This window comes from Aquarana catesbeiana, linkage group LG05 (assembly GCF_042186555.1).
Source record: "Aquarana catesbeiana isolate 2022-GZ linkage group LG05, ASM4218655v1, whole genome shotgun sequence".
Classification (NCBI taxonomy): domain Eukaryota; kingdom Metazoa; phylum Chordata; class Amphibia; order Anura; family Ranidae; genus Aquarana; species Aquarana catesbeiana.
The window spans coordinates 255,712,063-255,733,091 of record NC_133328.1 but is presented as its reverse complement, the minus strand read 5'-3'; the positions used below and the strand labels follow the sequence as shown (position 1 = coordinate 255,733,091).

General features: G+C 42.7%; 1 protein-coding gene across 4 annotated transcripts in view; it reads right to left on the bottom strand.

Moving 5' to 3' along the window:
* Window positions 1-21,029, bottom strand: part of RECK (reversion inducing cysteine rich protein with kazal motifs) — a 1,099,858-nt gene that overhangs the window by 224,392 nt on the left and 854,437 nt on the right. For all 4 annotated transcript variants that reach the window (XM_073630723.1, XM_073630721.1, XM_073630722.1 and 1 more), the window contains one exon: window positions 13,231-13,423. In XM_073630723.1, coding sequence (XP_073486824.1) covers window positions 13,231-13,423 — 193 coding nt within the window. The remainder of the gene's footprint in view (window positions 1-13,230; window positions 13,424-21,029) is intronic.

The following is a 21,029-nucleotide window of genomic DNA, read 5'->3' as shown; positions in this document are numbered from 1 at the left end:
TCACGCCTCTTATTCAGATACCAACACATTGGCAACATGCCAGTATATATTATTTATATACATTTTTTGTTGGTTGGTTTTCACCACCCAGCTATTTTTGGGGAAGGTGTCAGACATACACTCCAGTGCCAGTTTGGTTTTACACTTTACCTCCTTTCATTTATAACATTTTTCTTTCTCACACACTCATCCCCACCTCTTTGTTATACATTTTTTCCTCATTATCTTTATTTTATTTTATTTTTATATATATTTTTTCTTTTTCTTTTTATTTATTACAGAACTTCATCTGTGGCCCATACCTGTATGCCTCCTACCTGGGAAGTGTGTTTTAGCTGTCTGGCTCTCTCCTTGGCTGCTGTTCCTCTCCACCCCCTCTTCGATTCTCCAGCTCCCATGGAGATTCTCGGTTTGGGGGTTAGCCTTGTGTGTCCTTGGCCTCAACCCCGGGGGAGACAGCTCTCTCAGGGCCACCTTCACTATTCCATAATTGGACTGTTGGGTTATGTACTGGGTTGTTGCCAAAAGGTAATGTGCATTTATATATATTCTAAAATACCCGCTTTGCCCTTTGAAAGCATGATTTAAATCTAGACTCCAATGATCTATTTACCTTTTTATTTATTTATTCTAGTCATCTCTTGATGCATCCCACTCCTGATGATTGGCTTTAAACGCCATGAAACGCGTAGAGTCTACACTCAGGGTTGCCATTTCAAGTTTGTTTCATCTATGAATTCTATCGCATACCAGTTTTACTAACATTGTTATCCGGAATACCTTGTTCACCTTTTTTTGTATATCCATTCTATTGCCTGTATCAATTATGTCAATATCTTATAAACAGCGTTTATAAACAACGTTTTTATCAACATGACTACTATTTTTATTATGCCTCAATGTGCATGATTTATGTATTGTATATTATGATGCATTATATATTATTATTATTACTCATGAACTGATGTCTGTGCATTTTCTTGATCAGCAATTCTCTATGGCTATACAGCTAAAAAGCCCCTTATAGGGTGGTGATATTTAATATAATTTAAGGTATCCTAGACCATCTCAAAGACATACCCATGCCTCATTTAAAGTCCCACTACCCCTCTCTTTTGCTTTTTTATGCTTATACAGGGATGGAGACATGGTTATGGTAACTGTGGGGCCCAATCAGGTCAACTGTTTTATAAGTAGAACAATATCCTAGTTTAAATGAAAACCTGACACTACCTTCGGTAGAAAATTAGGATGAGGACGTAATACAATCTTATCCTTGTGAATAATCAAATATGGCTCTTTACAGGAAAGAGCAGCCAACTCTGATACCCTTCTTGCAGAAGATATGGCTACCAGAAAAACTAGTTTCCTTGTCAAAGGGACCAAGGGAATATGTTGTATGGGCTCAAAAGGCTGTTTCTGTAATGCCGACAGGACTAAATTCAAGTCCCAAGGGTTCAGGGGTGACCTAACCAGAGGATTAAGCCGTGTTACCCCCTGAATAAAGCTACGAACCAGAGAGGGCGAAGCAAGTGGTCATTGAAATAATACCGATAAGGCTGAAACCTGGCCTTTGATAGTACTCAAGGCCAGCTTCATTTTCTAATCCCATCTGTAGAAAGTCAAGGATCCTACATATGACATACTTCCTGGGGTGCCAACCCCTGGATTCACAGCAGGGGACATATGCCTTCCAAACTCTATAATATATGACTCTGGAGGCGGCTTTCTTGCATTAACCAGAGTAGACACTACTAAACCTGATAGCCCATGCTTCTTCAGAATGTGGGTCTCAATAGCCAAACCGTTAAATTTAGCGTTTGTAAGGTAGGATGGAATACCGGACCTTGCGAGAGAAGGTCTGGCCGTGGCGGTAGGGTCCATGGGTCTCCTACCACCATCTTTTCGATCTCTGCTTACCAAGATCTCCTGGGCCACGCTGAGGCACAAGGATCACCGCCTTTCCTTCCTGCTTGATCCTTCGAAGAAGCCACTAAAGCAACAGAACAGGAGGAAATGCATAGATCAGTGAAAACTGATTCCACGGGAAAACCAAGGCATCTGTTCCACATGCCAGTGGATCCTTTGTCCTTGACACAAAGTTGTCGATCTTTTTGTTGAACCTGGACACAAACAGATCCATGTCCGGAATTCCCCATCTTTGACATATTTACAGAAAGATGTCAGGTTAAAGAGACCATTCTCCCGGGAGCAACTGCTGGCGACTCAAGTAGTCCGCCTGCCAATTCTCTATTCCTGAAATGAAGACTGCCGATAGACAAAGTATGTTGTTTTCTGCCCAAGTTAGGATATGATTCACCTCTCTCTGGGGCGCACGACTTCTCACGCCCCCTTGGTGATTGATATAGGCCACTGTTGTGGTATTGATGGATTGGATCCTGACAGGACAATTCCGTAATCTGAGCGTCCAGGCCTTCAGGGCCAGGCGTGCTGCCCGAATCTCTAGAATATTGATGGGCAAGGTCACTTCTGATTTGGACCATTTTCCTTGGACAGACGCTTCTTCCAGGACTGCTCTCCAGCCCAGAAGGTTGCCATCTGTTGTTAACACCTTCCAGGTAACTGGTAGAAAGGATTTTCCTTTTTGGAGATTCTTGGCTATCAACCTTTGGGGATAAACGCATTGGGAAGTCTAGAACTTAGACATTTTTGTTCCAAGTCGACGGAACACTGTTTTGCAGTAGTCTTGAATGAAATTGAGCATAAGGAACGGCCTTAAATGAAGCCACCATCTTTCCCAACAATCTCATGCAAAGTCGAATAAAAGGATTCTTCTTTGCTTTGACCACCTGAATAAGTTCCCTTATGGAACTGATCTTTGCCTGGGGCAAGAACACCCTCTTCTGAGCTGTATCTATGATCAGACCCAAGTATTCCAATCTCTGATGATTTTAAGGAAGATTTCTCTAGGTTGAGAATCCAACCTATGTATTCCAGGTAGCTGACTGTGGTGACCAAACTTTGGTCTAAGCGGGCTACCGACTGGTCTATCAAGAGTAGATTGTCTAAGTAAGTTAGAATTGTTATACCTTGAGCCCTTAATCTGGCTGAAGGGGGAACCAAGACCTTTGTAAACACTTGAGGTGCAGTAGCTAGACCGAAAGGCAGAGCTACAAACTGAAAATGAAGATTTTCTATCTTGAAGCGTAGAGATTTCTGGTGAGAGGAAAAAATAGGTACATGGAGGTAAGCATCCTTGATGTTGATTGACGCTAGCAGTTCTCCACCTTGTAGAATGGAGACCACTGATCAGATTGACTCCATGCGAAAAGAGCGGTTATTCAAAAAACGGTTGAGATCTAAAATGGGTCTGACATCCCCGTTTAGTTTTGCTACCGTAAAAAGGTTTGAATAAAACCCTAACCCCTGCTCTTCCATGGGAACCACCAATCTCACCTTTTGAGACAAAAGATGGTCCAAAGCTTGAAAGAGAGACTTTTTTTTTCCCTGGATCGCTGGGAACGTTTGATCTGAGAAAACGAGGAGATGGGAATTCTCGGAACTCTAGTTTGTATCCTAGAGATATTGAGGATGCCACCCATTTGTCTCGACACTCTTCCTGCCAGACCCTTGAGAACTGCAGAAGTCTCCCACCCCCCCCCCCCCACTCGAGCGAGCGGGGGGCGCCCCTTCATAAGGAGGTCTTAGTATTTTGTTTTGTGGTTTTCCTTCCCCAGGCCCTCTTTTGTCCCTGGGGTTGACCCTAAGGTTTACCTCTTGAACATGACAGTGGAGGCCGTCGTGACTGCCTAGAGGCTGATGGTCCTGGCACTGGAGAAGAAGCTCGCTTAAAAGAAAAACGCTTACTCCTCTTCCTAACTGGCAAAAGGGAACTTTTCCCATTAGAAATTCTTTGGATGTATTTATCCAGATCGTCCCCAAACAGCCATTCACCACGAAATGGAAAACTAGCCAGGAGCTTTTTGCATGGCGCTTCGGCTGACCATTTTTTGAACCATAGTACTCTACGCATATGCACCAGCCCAAGCGTAAGTCGTGAGGCCTGGAGGATAAAATCTCTCATAGCGTCTATTGCAAAACATAACGTCCCTGGTATCTCGGCCAAATCTTGGGCCTGCGGATCAGGAATAATTTTGAGCACCTGTTTAAACTGGTTTTCTAAGGATTGACATACACCAATTGCTGCCAGCGCAGGCTGAGCCACTGAACCTGCCAGAGAAAAATTGTTTTCAGCCTGATGCTAATAGTAATTGTTTCAATAGGAATGCCTGTGTCACCAAACCTCTTTCATGCCCCTCTTTGCTCTTGTGTCCCTCCGACAACTTGCAGCCAGCACAAATGGAGTTTTTAAAACACACACTCCCGCGCCAGACATTGGAGGATGCCAATGCCATGCTAAGCCCCACCCCCTCCGTCGCATTGCCCCCCCTCTCTTTTTCAAAAGAGAGTTTTCCCACGTGAGCGCGGGCCTCCGATCCAACAGTATCAGCTTGTGTGTGAGGGAGGGATGTGAGGAGGAGACATGAGAGCCGTGCAGGGGCGGTGGAAGAAAATGGAATCGCCGATTGTTTCAGCTTTCCCCTTCCCCATGAAGAGGGGGAGAGTTTAGCCCAGGTGGGGGATGTCTGGTGGAAGCAAACCCCCCCCAAACTCACCGGAGTTCTGACCTGCTAGTTGGAGGAAAAAAACCTGCTGCTTCCTGACACAGCGTGATCTCTGAGGAAAGCATGAGAAGGTACGTGCTTCATACAGCCCCCGGTGGTGACAACATTACTTTTTAAGGAGACATTTCATGAGATAATTTAAAAATTCCTTAGAAAAACTCCACTTACCTTTCCCGCCGCAGGGTTTTCTGTGGTAAAACAGACTCAATCTTCACCCTTCACGGTGGGTTCTGTTAACAAACCTTCAGGAACCGGGGACCCTCAGGGAACCCACAATTTTGGACCCGTAATAGCACCCCGCCAGTAATGGCTTTAAAATACCAAAGTACTGGATCCTGGGGTCCAGCTCTTTAAAAAGAGAAGTGTTAGGGGAAAAACCTCATTTCTTCCACTACGAGACCTGGGTACCATTCAATTTGGCCTAAAAGACACTTTGAATGCAACCGGCTGCATAGCTAGCCCCAGCAAGGATTGCTCCAGTGGAGCACAGCACATCTTTACTCATGACCAACACCTAAGACACTGGCGAAAAAACTGAGGTAATCCCAGTAGTGGAAGGGGTTTTATAGGGAGTGGACTTCCTGTCTTAGGGTGTGCCAGTGTCCATCACCTGAAGGTGGCCTATAACCCACATAGTAACTACTGTGACTCTGTGTCCCATGATGTACGATAAGAAAAGAGTGCAACACCAGCAATAACCTCAAAGTGCACAGAAATCTGCACAGAGACATTTAGCTCTAGATTATGCTCCAAGATATGTTTAGTCAAAGTGTATCCTGCAGGCCTCAGAGAGAGGGAAATCAGAATATATGCAGTCTTAGATGAGCAAAGTAACAGATCTCTGGCAAGAACAGAGTTCTTTGACCTCTATGGTGACAGAGGAAGTTCAAATCCGTATACTTTGAAGACATGTTCAGAAGTTATGGAGACAGCAAAGAGGAGAGCAAGCAACTACATCATTGAGTTATTTAGATGGGAAAACACAGCTGACTCTCCCCACGCTCATAGAATGTGATATGATACCAGATGATAGATCATGAGGTCTCTACGCTTGAAATTGCACGTCAATACCCTCATCTGACGCACTTAACAGGCATGATTCCAGCACTTGACCCAGATGCTGCAATTCTTCTTCTTCTAGGAAGAGACATACTGAGAGTGTACAGGGCTCAGTTGGGATCTGAAAACCAACAGCTTCACATTTAGAGTATCCAGAGAAGAGAAGCCGTTCACGAGAAGAGGTGTCTTGTCCACAGTCAACAGCCTTTATGACCCCCTAGCGTTCGTAGCTCCCATCACCATACAAGGTAAGGCTCTTATGAGAGAAATTGCCCCTGAACATGAACAAAGTGAATGGGACACACCTCTACTTAAGGAGAAAGAAATGCAGTGGAAGTTGTGGAGGGACTCATTGATAGAGCTTGAACAACTCACCATGTCCCTATTTCTTTGTCTGCCACAAAGCAAAGAGAATTGTGCATATTCTCAGATGCTTCCACTATGGCTATAGCAGCTGTAGCCTACCTTAGAGTAGTGGACTTTGAAGGACAAAGTTATGTTGGGTTTATCATGGGAAAGTCCAAACTAGCCCAACGTCCAGCTCACATTGTTCCACGCTGTCTTAGCAGCGGAAATGGCATACTTGGTCGTTGCTGAACTAGATATTTAGATCCATGCAATGAAGTTTTACACAGACAGCAAGAAGATTCTACATGTACTTGTCAAACAGAGTGATCCGCATCAGAAAGTCCACACACACAGAACAATGGCACTACATCAGTACAGATACAAAATCCAACCGATCATGGGACTAGACCTGTACTAGCGGCTGTCCTCAAGCACACTAATTGGTACTCAGGTCCATCTTTTCTGACTAGATCAGAACCTGAAGAGACCATTCAGTTAGAGGCCTTTGAACTTAGAGAACCAGACAACAACAAAGAGGTACGGGCACAAGTTACAGTGTTCAGTACCATAACTACTAGAGGCAATCTTGGCACACAAAGGTTTGAAAGATTCTCCAGCTGGAAATCGCTCATACGAGCAATAAGAAAGCTTATTCACCTATTCAAATCCTTCTGCAGGGCTACTAACACTGACAAGTACAATAGCAAACATCTTACGCAAGCCAAAATCATCATCAGATGTGCTCAACATGAAGTTCTCACCACACTTATGGCTGAAGCCACAACCGTCATGAACACTCGACCTTTAATTCCTGTGTCAACAGATCCAGAAATGCCAGCAGTCTTGACACCTGCAAAGCTTTTGACTTGGCATTTTGACTTGGCTTTTGACTTGAAGATTGAAACAGTGACACCTCCCACAGGAGACTTTGGGCTCAAAGACCTATACACCAAGCAATGGAAGCAAGACATCTTCTGGAAAAGATGGAAACAACAGTACCTGTTGACGCTCCAGTCACGCAAAAAATGGCACGTTGGCAAGGCTAACCTGCAAGTCGGAGATGTTGTTCTACTAAAAGACTCTCAGGTTCACAGAAATGAATGGCCAGTTGGACTCATTGTCGAGACTCTACCTAGTAATGACAGTAAGGTTAGAAAGGTCCAAGTTAAAGTCATTAGACAGGGCACCCCTAAGGTGTACCTTAGACCTATTTCTGGAGTTGTTTTACTTCTTGAAAAAGAAACATAGTGGTATAACGTTTATTATGCCAGGTGGGGAGTGTTCTGATCACCATACAGTATATATTCATAATCTTACTGTTGCTTTAAATTGGCATCCATTACTGGCAGGAACTGTAGTATATTACGCCCACTGTCTGTCCAGCAGACATATTGCTTAATACCTCCTGCAGTGAAGAAGCATGAGAATAGCTCCATTATTTCTTAATACTGGCCATGGAAGTATAAGTGTAAGTAGACATTAATATTCAATTAAGTAGTATGTGTTCTACTAATTCAGCTGCATTTTTATGTGTGTTTGTTAGTGGCTCTGCCAGGGAGTTCCTTTAGCTAGGCCTAATTTCTGTAAACTAAAGCCTTACACTAATGTAACGTGCTTGATACTAATTGCATTTGTAATGTAATGTTTAATGCTAATGCTTACTTTTATAATTGGTGTTTTGCAGTTTTAAAAAACTTAAACTTAAAGAAACTTAAATCTAATTCTCAGTAAAGATTACAACTGTTAACCCTTCGGCCTCAGTCTTTATTGGGAAGTTGTTAGCTGTCTGCCAAGCCTTGTACTACAAACACATAGTGAGGGCAGAACACTAAACATACAGCCAGAGCTACGATAGAATGGTTTAGATCAAAGCATATGCATGTGTTAGAATGGCCCAGTCAAAGTCCAGACCTAAATCCAATCGAGAATCTGTGGCAAGAGTTGAAAATTGCTGTTCAGACACTCTCCATCCAATCTGACAGAGCTTGAGCTATTTTGTAAAGAAGAATGGGCAAAAATTTCACTTTCTAGATGTGTAAAGCTGGTAGAGACAGACCCAAAAAGACTTGCAGCTGTTATTGCAGCGAAAGGTGGTTCTACAAAGTATTGCACGCCACACTTTTCGTAGGTTTTCAAATTTTTTTTACAAATAAATATATTATTTTTCCTTCTGTTTCACAGTTTTGTGCCACTTTGTGTTGGTCTATCACATAAAACCCCAATAAAATACATTTACATTTGGGTGTAACATGACAAAATGTGGAAAATTCCAAGGGGTATGAATACTTTTTCAAGGTACTGTATATCTCAGTAATGTCTATTATTTATTAGTATTTTTTTTTCTTTATCTCAGAATGCAGTAGGAAATAACATAGAACTAGGACAGAGCAGCCCCATGAACCTCCTGTTTATACTGAGCAGCCAAGTGGTAACACCATTTGCTTCTGTGTGCAGACAAAATCAGAGAGCCAGCCAGCAGTACAGAGAGTGCCAGGCAGGAGCAAAAGCATTGAGCATTATTGCCACAGGCAAAGCTTCTTGTGTCAACAAGAGACTTCACCAACAAGCAGCTAATATTAATGTATCCGTACTCACAGAAGACATAGAACAGCACTCGGAATTATACAACCTGAGTACCCCAAGTTATTGTGGCGCATACCAAAAAAAAAGAAAAACACATATGGCAACAAGTCACCAAGTGGGTATTATCCTTAGACTGGGAGCTAGACCAAGCTAGGTGTCAAGGAGGTCAAAGTATACAAATCCATCTTGCACAGAATTTACAAAGATGCCTGCTATCACACCACAACGTAAACACGCCTCAAAGCAGATCATTTCCTCTATATCACTTCCCCTTTAAGCACTTCCAATTAGAAAAACAACACTTTATTAAAGGGCATTTAACAAGCATTCTTTTTCAATGCTTTTAAAAAAAACATACACGCGCGTTAATGAGCATTAACTTCACTCTTCATAATTAACACACGTGAAAAAGCCCTTAGTTTCCTAGCTGGTCCCACTCTGCCATCGGTGCTTCTGAAACCTATAGCAGATTTCACCAGGATATTTATTGCCCTCATGTAGTCAGCAGAGATGTATTCTTGGGAGCAGAGCTGCAGCTTTTTTCCAACCATAACATCAAAGGCTGGAGCCTCCCTAGCCTTTGTGATGGACAGCAAACCATAATTGCTTATATATTTTTCTGTGGTAAATGGTGTGTTACCAGTGGTAATTTAAAATAATGTTTATGGTTTACAATACATAAGAAATGTTGGTTGTTGTATTGGTTGCTGAATTAGAGAACAGTGAAGTAGTTTATCATTTTATTGTGAAACATACCTTTTATTGGTTACACTTCTTGGGTAAAAGGAAATTTGCTGCATGCAAGTTTTACACATTTTTAAACTGCACTCTGTCTTTCAACAACACTTTTAATATACTGATTATCCTGATTGTTGTTATTTTTCATTTTCAAAGCTTAAAGAGGAGTTCAGGCTCCCCCCAAAACAAAATTAATTACTTAATTATAATATTAGGGCACTTGCCTGTCCAGGCATCCAGCAGTGTCCTCACCCGAGCCACGGTGAACTAAGCTAGAAGTGGGAGTGGGTACCTGCCAAAACCAGGTACACGCTCCCCTCCTCCCCAAAAAGTGCTAAATGTGGCAGCAGAGGGGGGTGGGTGGAGAAATAACAGGTTGGAACCAATTGAAAGTTAAGTAGCCAGAAACTGTTTCATCCCCAAAAATACAGTTTACAAAGTATCTGGTGATTGTCACCATGGGTGGTAATTTTTAATGCATGGTCATCATGGTCACTTTCAAAGTGAATTTTCAGTTCATTACTGTTCATGAATTGGGCAATACAAAGTCAAATGTCATGTGCAAGGAAAATTGAGGAATATCCCCTCTCAGGAATATCCCCTGTAAGAAGAACCAAAGATGGTGTGTTCTGAATGGCGTAGAAAGTTTTGCTATTTTATTCACCATATCTGGAGATGTCCTAAATTGATAAGATACTTAAAATATGTTGTTCAGCATATTAATGCTATTTGCATAAATGTTGCATTTAATCCATGTATAGTATTTGTATTTAGGTGCATCTAGAGGTTCATCAATTTAATTTGAGATCGGGGCTTAATGGAACAATGTTTCTTGCTAGGAAACTAATAGTACAAAAGAGGATTTCACCACATGCTGACACTGAGGGAATGGACATCAGTAATCAATTTAAATGTGATATTAGAACTGCTGACTTTTCAGAATAACAGGGCTCTAAACACATTTTAAAAAGATTTATGTGAAAGGTTTCAGGTATCTAGTGTGGCACTGAATAGGTAAAAAATTGAAAGCTGCTGCAAGCTGAGGAATGTTAGGCCTCATTCACATGGGCAATTGGGGCTGGTCTGCAAATTCTGCTGGCAAGAATCAGACGATTCTTGCAGTTGAAGTTAACCAGTGTTTATATTTAGCTACTGCCACTCTGCCCCTGTGAATGAATGACAAGCTGACAGCAGCTTTGGCTGTCCTTGGGTAAATGCACATGCAGCAGTTACCTGCGGTTAGGGACAGATGATCATAGCTAGATGCAAACAGATGCATCCAAGCTCAGACATCTGTCCTGAACTCCAGGTAACTGCTGGATGTGCAGATACCTGCAAACGGTGATGGCTCCTTTCAGCCATTTAATGTTTTGTACAAGCTGAGCAGCCACCTAAGTTCATATACATCTGTAATCTTAGATGCAGGAGTCTGCTGATTCTTGTCACTGGAATCAGGTTTACGTCTTCAATTTCCAATGAGAAGAAGGCATTGGAGTAAAATAATATGTTTTTGGACCAGATGGATGGGGTAGATTAGAATGTGTAATCAGTGGCATAACTAGAACCTTCAGGACCCAGGGCAGAAGGCCAGAGCCTGGTTGACCTTTGTGACTGTGGTAGTCCCGCTACTGATGTCAGTAGGTTTTTTTTTTTGCTTTTTAATTTTTTTTAATTTTTTACCTTTTTTTTTTTTTTTTTACAATATTATTTTTGTATTATTTCTTAAAAAATGTTTTAGGATCCCTGCTGGGGGCTTTGGTGACTTATCAGGGGTCTAAACAGACCTCTGATGTGTCACCTTTGAGACAGAGAAAGAAGATTAAGGACACGGCCCTTAAAGGGGTTGTAAACCCTCGTGTTTTTTCACCTTAATGCATAGGATGCATTAAGGTGAAAAAACTTCTGTCACCAGCCCACCAGCCCCCCTCTTTTTTGTTCACCTGAGCCCATTCGTTCCCATGCCAGAGACGTACAAACCCTCTCTGGCTGGGGTCTCGGCTCTTGATTGGATAGATTGATAGCAGCGCAGCCATTAGCTCCCGCTGCTTTCAATCAAAGCCAATGATGCTGGGGGCGGTGCCGAGTCTGGCATTCTGTGTCTAGACGCAAATCTCCATCTCAGTAGCCTCAGCTGCACAGGATGAATGAACAGGAATAGCTCTGCACAGAGCTTCCCATTCATTCACAAACTGAAGCATAATAAACACAGTTATGTTTCAGTTATGAGTGGACAGAGTCGGTGATTGGTACATTGACTCTATTCTTTCAGTCAGGGAAGGGGCTGGTGAATGACACATTCACCGGCCCATTCCCCATTCTCCATTCTGACACATCCCCCACAGCAGCCAGCAGGAGAGGGGAGGGAATAACCCAAAGAACCTAGCAACACTGCGAGGGGATGAGGGGGGGTTGGGAAAGAGCACATAGGGGGGCAGCAGAAAGAAGCTGGATAAGAGGAGCGGTGCGGAGACTGCATATAGAGGAACCGATCTCTCCATTTTGCTCCTGCAGCTGCTGAATGCCTGCGTGAGCAAGAGGAGGCGAAGCAGGCATTCAGTGGCTCTAGGTAAAAAATGGAGAGATTGGATCCTCTATATGCAGCCGTCCTTCACCGCATCTCCTCTCTAGGTGTACAGGGGGGTTGCACGGGCTCCCTGCAGCATAAGGCCAGGTTGCAATTGCGACCCCTGTAGGTATGCCTCTGTGTGTAAGGTTTAAATATGTAAAGGTAGGTTTAGTTGGTATTTTTGTTTTATTATTTTTTTGGATGCGGTCCCTTGTGTATTTTTCTTCTAAGGCATATGTGTTTGTCATAAAATAAGCTTTTTCCAAAAATAAAATATGGATTTGAAAAAAGTATAACAAAAAAACAGGATTTTTGCTTTTGCATGAAAGTCAGCGCAATTTCACCCTATTCACTAAGCTAAGCTGTATATATATATATTTTTTTAAATTATATTTAGCTTAGTAAATGAAAAAAAGTTGTGCTGATTTCAATTATCCAAACACATATCTGAAAAAATCCTGTACTTTTAATTTTCCTTGCATATGATTCCTTGCAAAGTAAATTTTCTCTTGTTTTACCTCATTCACTAAGATAAGTGGAAATTCAGTATAAAAGTGAACATGCTCTACTTGTTTGTTAAATCAGGGTTATTATATTCATTAAAGCTGCAAAGAGCCCTACTTATTTAAGACTATTTCACTGTGGGGACTACTGTGGGACCTGTTTACAAAAGGGGTTTCTGTGTGCATGTTTCAGGCATAGCTTGCTAACATTTTTAGTATTATTCAAATATCAATCAAAGATAAAGTAAAACAAAGAAAATGAGTAGACATTTTTAATTAATTCAACAAACTTCAGAGCATAGAATAGAAAATGGAACATTTTTAAATGGCACACACTGGAAATGTAGCAGCATACTGTACACTAACTAAAACATCAGCTAGAAAACTTGTGAGTATTTTTTTGTTCACTTGCAAGTTTACAGTTTAGCACGTGTCTGAAGTTGGTTGGATTAATCCCTTGAATATTCACAAATGGAACAGACACATTTAGTATTATTGGACTGTCATGAAGCAAACAGTTTAAGGTGCATATAAAAATGAAACAATGAAATGATACAAGCACATAATATGATGGAAACACAATGGGAATTGTTTTACAGTAACAAAAGTTCCTTACTTAAGAACTTTCGTACAAGAAGCATTCGTATCAGTGTCTGTTTCAGTAATATCCACTGTAGTCGTGGGAGAGAAAAATATTATGTAGTCAGAATTAATCATCAGAGAATGCTGTCTAGAAAATACTTTTTGTTCTTTCAAATTGTACTTAGTCTTAGTCACTTAGTCTTACCTGGCATGACCCCTTATATGACAGTTGTTTTCCTCTTTGATACAAAGTGCAAATGTTGGGATGTTCCATATTGTCACTGTCACATACTGGGTCTCGCAAATGTTCACACTTAATTTGACGTGGGATGCATTCATATTGACGGCATTCAAACTTCTCAACGCTAGTAAGGCAGACCTGTCTTCTTGTAATGCATCTGTATAAAGCAAATTTATTTTAGGGATTTTGAAAATGAAATTAAATGATTGCCATTAAAGAAAAACATGTCCAAAAGCCTGATGTCTGATAAGTCTTTGATAGGGTTACTATTCTACAATAGGTTACTGATCTACAAGCCACAAAATATCTCCAGGAAAATGATATCACTCTCAAAGAAAGCAAAATAAAGCAAATAGCTATAGTCAGTAAGAGCCCTTTTGCACTGGGGTGCGGGCAGCGTTAGCGGTAACGCGCAGTTAGTTTTAGCGGCGCTTTACCGCTGTAATATCAGCGCTTTTCGACTGCTAGCAGTGCGCTTTTCGGCCACTAGTGGGGTGCTTTTAAATCAGCTAGCTGCCAAGGAAAGGGTTAAAACCGCCTGCAAAGCGCCGCTGCCGAAGTGCTTTGCAGGCGCTTCAGCGCTGCCAATTGATTTCAAGCACTCAGGCTTTCACACTGGGGAGGCTTGAGAGGCACCTTACAGGCGCTATTTTTAGCACTAAAATGCCTGAAAAGCACCTTCAGTGTGAAAGGGGTCTAAATGTCTGAAGGTTCTAATTTATCTAGGTCATAGTACTATTAATAGTAGCTAGTCATGCCTCAAGCCTGCTGTTGGAAGGCAACATGGTTTAATATTATCATATTTCTGGAGTTTCTCTTTCTGGTTGATACCAAGTGACTGGAATGTAACAAGTTGCACATCAAAGCTTTGCAGAACAAAAGCTTGGCTCCTGACCAACTGGTGTAATGGAAATCCTTAATTAGCTCTGCAAGCAAGCTTCAAAAGGGACCATGGCTGACAAGATGATTGATGAATGTTTTGCTACAGAAGATCAAAGGGCAAGCTACGAACGGCCCCTGCTGGATGCCAATACTGCAGGGTGGAAAAAAAATATAACATATTAAAAGGACTACCTCTTGGCAATATCTCATTGGACAGGAGGCTAGTGGGGGTGGTTACGAGTGGGTCTGAATGAATGTGTAAAAAGTGCATGCAGGAGAGCCCACATCTCAGTAATTCACAAAGAGGGAAAGGACCCCACATCTTGTGGGAGCTACAGGCCTATTTCACTCTTGAACGTGGACCTTAAGTTGTTCACTAAGATCTTGGCTGCCCGGCTAGCGCAGCACCTCCAGAAACTAGTCCACCTAGACCAAGCTGGCTTTATACTTTCCAGGGAAGCAAGAGACCACACGACAAAGAAATTAAATCTTTTAAATTTTTTAAACACTGATGTCGAAAAGGCATTTGACCGAGTAAACTGGATATTTATGATCTCAGTGCTTCGGCACATTGGACTGGGTTAGGTGATGCTAGGTCGAGTAGCCAAGATTTATTCCAACCCTACTGCCCAAGTAAAAGTGAACAGAGTCCTTTCAGACCCCTTCCCGATAAAGAATGGTACAAGACAGGGCTGCCCTCTATCCCCTCTTTTATTCGCCCTTTCACTAGAACCATTTCTATCCATGATCAGATCAAACCCAAATATACAGGGCTTAACAATCGGTGGAGTACAACATAAAATCTCGGCTTACGCCGATGACTTACTCTTTTCATTAACGAACCTGACGATATCGTTGCCAAATTTAATTAGGGAATTTGATGTATATGGAGCATGTTCCAACTTACAAATTAACTTTTCCAAATCGGAAGCAATGGGATTAACATTACCGCCACATACCCTCTCAATCCAACTTTCGCTTCAAATGGACGGTGTCCACACTAAAGTACCTCAGCACACACATCCCATCTGACCTATCCCATGTTCCCACCATTACCGAGGAAGACTCAGATATTGCTACAAAAATGGCACAAACGGCTGCACTTCTGGTTCGGGGGGTGTAACCTACTAAAAATTAGCATTCTACCACAATATTTATACCTTTTTCAGTCCCTACTGATTAAGATACCCACCTCTTATTTCAGACAAGTCTAAGCATTATTCACTAGATTTGTCTGGGCACACAAGAAACCCTGCATCCCCTGTACCCAATTATCCCTCCCAAAATCATTCGGAGGCCTGACACTGCCGGACATCCGTAGGTATTACCAGGCAATCCACCTTGGCAGGACCACTGATTTACGATGACATTTCAAGTCAAAATTATGGGCACAAATAGAATAAAGCCAGACCGACATCCCCCTGAAAAGTGCACTTTGGTGCTATGACTCTCTCCCCCAAGAGTTAAAATCTCACCCACTGATAGGAAACACACTACGATAATGTTATCAGGCCACACTACCAACTTCACTAATGACAAAATCATCACCACTAACCCCGGGCATAGGCCACCCTCACCCCATAGGTAACCCCCATTTCTCTCCAGGACTATCACCCAAAGAATTCCCAACGTTGCGAATTGCCGATTGCGAATACGCATCCAAATTTGTAACCAAAGAAAAATGGCCCACTATACCGGAACTGAGAGACCCATCAGGCCCATTCCAACTTACATTTTGGAATGCAGTACAGATACACCACTTTCTCCAGTCTATCCCTGACCCTCACAGCTTTGATGGACAGCTGACCACCTTTGAGGAATACTTTTCGGACGAGGGTTCGCTACCCCAAGTCCTATCCAAAACATATGCACTGCTGAATACATCCCCGGAACAATCACAACTACCTTACCTATCAAAATGGGAAACAGACCTTCACCGCACTTTTACTGCACCCCAAAAAGAAAATATGATTAGATTTTCACTCAAATCCTCGTTATGCACTAAAATACAAGAGACCAATTTAAAAATTTTAATGAGATGGTATCTTACGCCCAGCCAACTACATACCATCTTCCCCAACACCCCAGAACATTGCTGGCGATGTCAAAGAGCCACTGGGACAATGTTACACATTTTCTGGACTTGCCCTAAATTGACGGGATTCTGGACAGCTGTTCGCGCTAATTCTCAAAAATTCAGACTACCAAATTCCCCACAACCTGGCTTTCTTCCCATTCCATATCTCAACCATCCCCCCTAGACTCTATAAAAAGTCTATTCTACACCATCTGCTGAACGCCGCTAAATCCTGTATTCCCATGGTCTGGAAACAACAACACCCACCGACCACTTCGACTTGGCTAAAGAAAGTAGAAGACCTAAATAAAATGGAGGATCTGATTCTGACAGCACAAGACAGGCGCGAGATCTACACAAAAACCTGGAGTCTCTGGAATTTGTTCATATTCTCTGATGAGGGGAAAACCCTCCTGGTCTCCTGAACCTCCAAATGACATCAGGTGATTAAGCGACATTGCTGACCGGAGCCACAGCTAGACCTATTCCCCTACCTTTAACTACCCCCCCCCCCACTACCTACTTTTCCATTCCTTACCTCCCCCCTCACTTCTCCCCCTTCTGAATAACTCCACTCTATCCTAATTCTTCCTATTCTAACTATTTATTCTTAAGTGTAGAAAAATAGTAGCCAGGAAAGGGCTGCCCTGTTTTGTTTAATAACAATTGTACACAAGTTACCTAAAACACAGAGGAAGCAAGATACGAAATGACTGAGAATTCTATTCTTGGAATTGCACACATATGTAACATTTGCAATGATGAATAATTCCTGCTTACTGTAATGTGTTACTTGATTTAATAAATTACTGCAATTAAGGCTGCGACCTCAACCGTTACATGTTACTGCGGCACAGTGGGGTAGTGGGTAGCACTCTCGCCTAGCAGTAAGAAGGGTCGCTGGTTCGAATCCCGACCACGACACTACCTGCCTGGAGTTTGCATGTTCTCCCTGTGTCTGCGTGGGTTTCCTCCGGGTACTCCGGTTTCCTCCCACACTCCAAAGACATGCTGGTAGGTTAATTGGATCCTGTCTAAATTGGCCCTAGTATGTATGAATGTGAGTTAGAGACCTTAGATTGTAAGCTCCTTGAGGGTGTAGGGACTGATGTGAATGTATAATGTATATGTAAAAGCGCTGCGTAAATTGACGGCGCTATATAAGTACCTGAAATAAATAAAATAAATAAAATAAAATGTTATAGTTGTAATACTCGGGCCCTGCCTTTTCTTGGAATTCAATTAAAAAAATGATTTAAAACAAAAAAAAAAGTGCATGCAGAAGGGAAATTGTCCCTTTTTCACTCTTGGCTCTTGCCTGATGGCTCTCTGTTACCATTTTGAGCCCAGCTGATGAGACAATATCTAGAGGATAGCCTTCCGATATGTATATTTGATGTTTCTTTTGTTATATGCTTTGTAATATCTTCCTTTAGTGTTTTTTAATGTTAGCATCTTCCTATATTCTTGGGAAATAAATAAATAAGATGTTGTTTTACCAAGCAGTGTTTGTTTTCATAGCTAACCTTATATCATTGTACTTATCAACAGAGTTTTGATAGACTAGCTAATTATAGGAGTAGTCAAGTTAATACATTTATGGAATAAATAGAGGGAATCCATGACCAGCCTCGGTAATATTTATTTTAGAAGTTATTTCAATTGGCACCCCAGAAGGCGTGTGGAATTTATTTCTGCCCAGAATCCAAACCCTAATGTATTTTTGTCTTGAGTCCCTATAAGCTAAGTGTCAGGCCACCTAAGGCCAGGTGACAGATGCACACCGTTGGGAACAGGAGTGCACCGCAAGGTAGTGGACCCTATGGCTGACTGCTGCGGATGGGAGTCAGGGTGGTAAAGGAAGGCAGGGCTACTGGAAAACCAACATGGATCCAACCGGGGTTAGAGCGTAAGATTCCCTAGGGCGCAGAGTCTAAGAGCCAGCAGGTGTTCACCAGAACCTCTAGTGGTGAGGATGGACTGGGCTGCAACTGGCTCCAGGTTGCGACCCCCCCAGGGTCCCCTAGCTCACGCCCACAGTGGGCAAAAGGAGGATAGGGATAGTAAGGGAATAAGCCAAGGTTGGGGCAACTAGCAGATAAGGACAACAGAGTACACGCCAAAGGTTCAGGGTCACAGGCAAATGGGGATAGTCGGGGACACACCAAAAGGTCAGGGTCACGAGCAGACAGGAATAGTCGAGAACACGCCAAGGTCGGTAACAGAGACAAAGGTAGAGCACACGCCAAGCAGGAAACAGGAAGCCAAACACACAATGTTGATCAGCAGGGCTGGCCTGCAGTGCACAGGTTAATATAGAGTTCTCTGATAGGAGCTGGGGTGGAGCCATGCTTAGAGGAGAGATTATAAAAGCAGTCAGGTGAGAGTGGCTGGTCTCTAGAGATGAACACATGGTGAGAGGTAAGCTGACAGACAAACTATTGCATAACCATGACAGTATCCCCCCTCTTACGAGGCCTCCCCCTTCCCCGCCTGGGACCAGGTTTAGAGGGGAATTTCAAATGAAACTTCCTCAACAGACGAGGTGCAAAGACCTCAGCAGTAGTGATCCATGACCTCTCCTCAGGACCAAACCCTTTCCAATGCACGGGGTACTGGATAATGCCTCTACAGAGTCGGGAATCCAAAATTTGGCTAACCTCGTACTCCTGATTATCCTCAGAGACCGGCGCTGCAGTAGAGAGAGGATGAGAGAACTTATTGAGGACTAAAGGCTTCATAAGGGCAACATGGAAGGAGTTAGAGATTTTGAGGCTTTTGGGAACCTGGAGCTTGAAACAAACCGGATTCAGTTTAGAAGTTATGGTGTACGGACCAATGAATCTTGGGGCAAATTTGAGAGAAGGAACCCGGAGTCTGATGTTCCTGGTGGAGAGCCAGACTTTGCCTCCTGGCTGTAGAGAAGGCGGCTTACGCCTGCGACGGTCAGAAAACCTCTTGAATTTGTTGGCAGCTTTCTGGAAGGAATCATGAATGTCAACCCACATGGAATTGAATGATTCCTGAACAGTAGCCAAAGCTGGAATGTCGGAAGAACAGTTTATAGGAAGAGGGAGTTGAGGATGTCTTCTATAAACAGTGATAAAGGGGGTTTTCTGAAAATTGACGTTGACATGATTATTGTGGGAGAACTCTGCCCACGGGAGTAGTGATGTCCAATCATCGTGATGAGCTAGGTACGGAGAAAGACCTCCAACTCCTGATTAACCCTCTCAGTCTGGCCATTGGATTGGGGATGATAAGAAGAGGTAAAATCCAAGGTAAGGCTCTCCAAAAACGAAAAGTAAACTGAACACCTCTGTCCGAAATGAGATGGGAAGGAACACCATGAAGGCGGAGAATCTCTCATACAAAAATGGGAACCAAGGCAGGGGCAGAAGGGAGACCAGGAAGAGGAACAAAATGAGCCATCTTGGAGAACCGGTCGATTACTACCCAAATGACTGTATTATTCTCCGACAGCAGAAGATCGGTGATAAAATCCATGGCAATGTGAAACCAGGGCTCCTTAGGAATGGGCAAGGACATGAGAAGACCAGCAGGGGCTTGTGTGAAGGATTTAGACTGAGCACAGACATGACAAGCCTTAACGTAATCTTTAACATCCGAGCGGAGATTAGGCCACCAGTAGTGATGACAGATGAACAGGAAGGATCGGAGGAACCCAGCATGACCTGCCACCTTGGAATCATGTCCCCAACTAAGGATCTTCGCTCTTAGCTCAGTGGGAACAAAGGTCTTGCCATGAGGAATTTTTGATTCCAGGGTGGTAGAATGGGCAACAATGCATGAGGTCGGAATGATCGGCTCAGGATCAGTGGTGGACTCCTCGTCCAAAGTGTCAAAAGATCTAGAGAGCGCATCAGCCCGACCGTGGCAGGAACCAGGTTTGTACATAATCGTGAATTTAAAACGGGAAAAGAAGAGACTGCACCTGGCCTGTCTGGGGTTCAGACGTTTAGCATTCTGTAGGTATTGTAGATTCTTGTGATAAGTAAAGATCGTTATGGAGTGAGGGGAACCCTCCAAGAGATGACGCCACTCCTCCAGCGCCAATTTAATTGCGAGAAGTTCCGATCACCAATGGCATAATTTCTCTCTGCCTGAGAAAATTTTTGGAGAACACACATGGTTGACAACTCTTCTCAAAGAACTGAAGAATCACAGCTCCCAACCCCATCGAAGAAGCGTCTACTTCAATAAAAAATGGGTCCCCAGGATTTGGTCTCCTCAAGAGAGGTCCAGAAACAAAGTCCTGTTTCTAATTGTGAAATGCAGAGACAGCCTTGGGAGGCCAGTCTTTCGCATTCGCACCCTTCTTGATCAAAGCGATAATAGCCGCGACAGTAGAAGAGTAATTCCTTATGAACTGCCTATAATAATTTGTGAAGCCAAGAAAGTGCTGTGTGGCCTTGAGTCTAGCAGGAAGGGGCCAGTTGGTAATGGCCGAGACCTTTCCGGGATCCATATGAAGACCCAAACTAGAAATAAAACATTGAAAAACAATAAATGATTCACCATAAACTAGCCCCAACCAATAGTGAAATCAAATAGCAGCGCTAAAACAATTAACCTAATTAACCTAAAAATATGTGCAAAAATTATATGTGACTAATAGTTTACACCAAACTATATCAACACAATGTGACCTGTGTTCAAAATCAATGTTCATTACATAACTATAAAATCTCTGTGTAAACAAAGAAGATGTGTTGAAAAGGATCTATTAAGACATAGATCTTCTACAAACATATAAAGTCCAGTATTCAGTGAAATGTAGTGA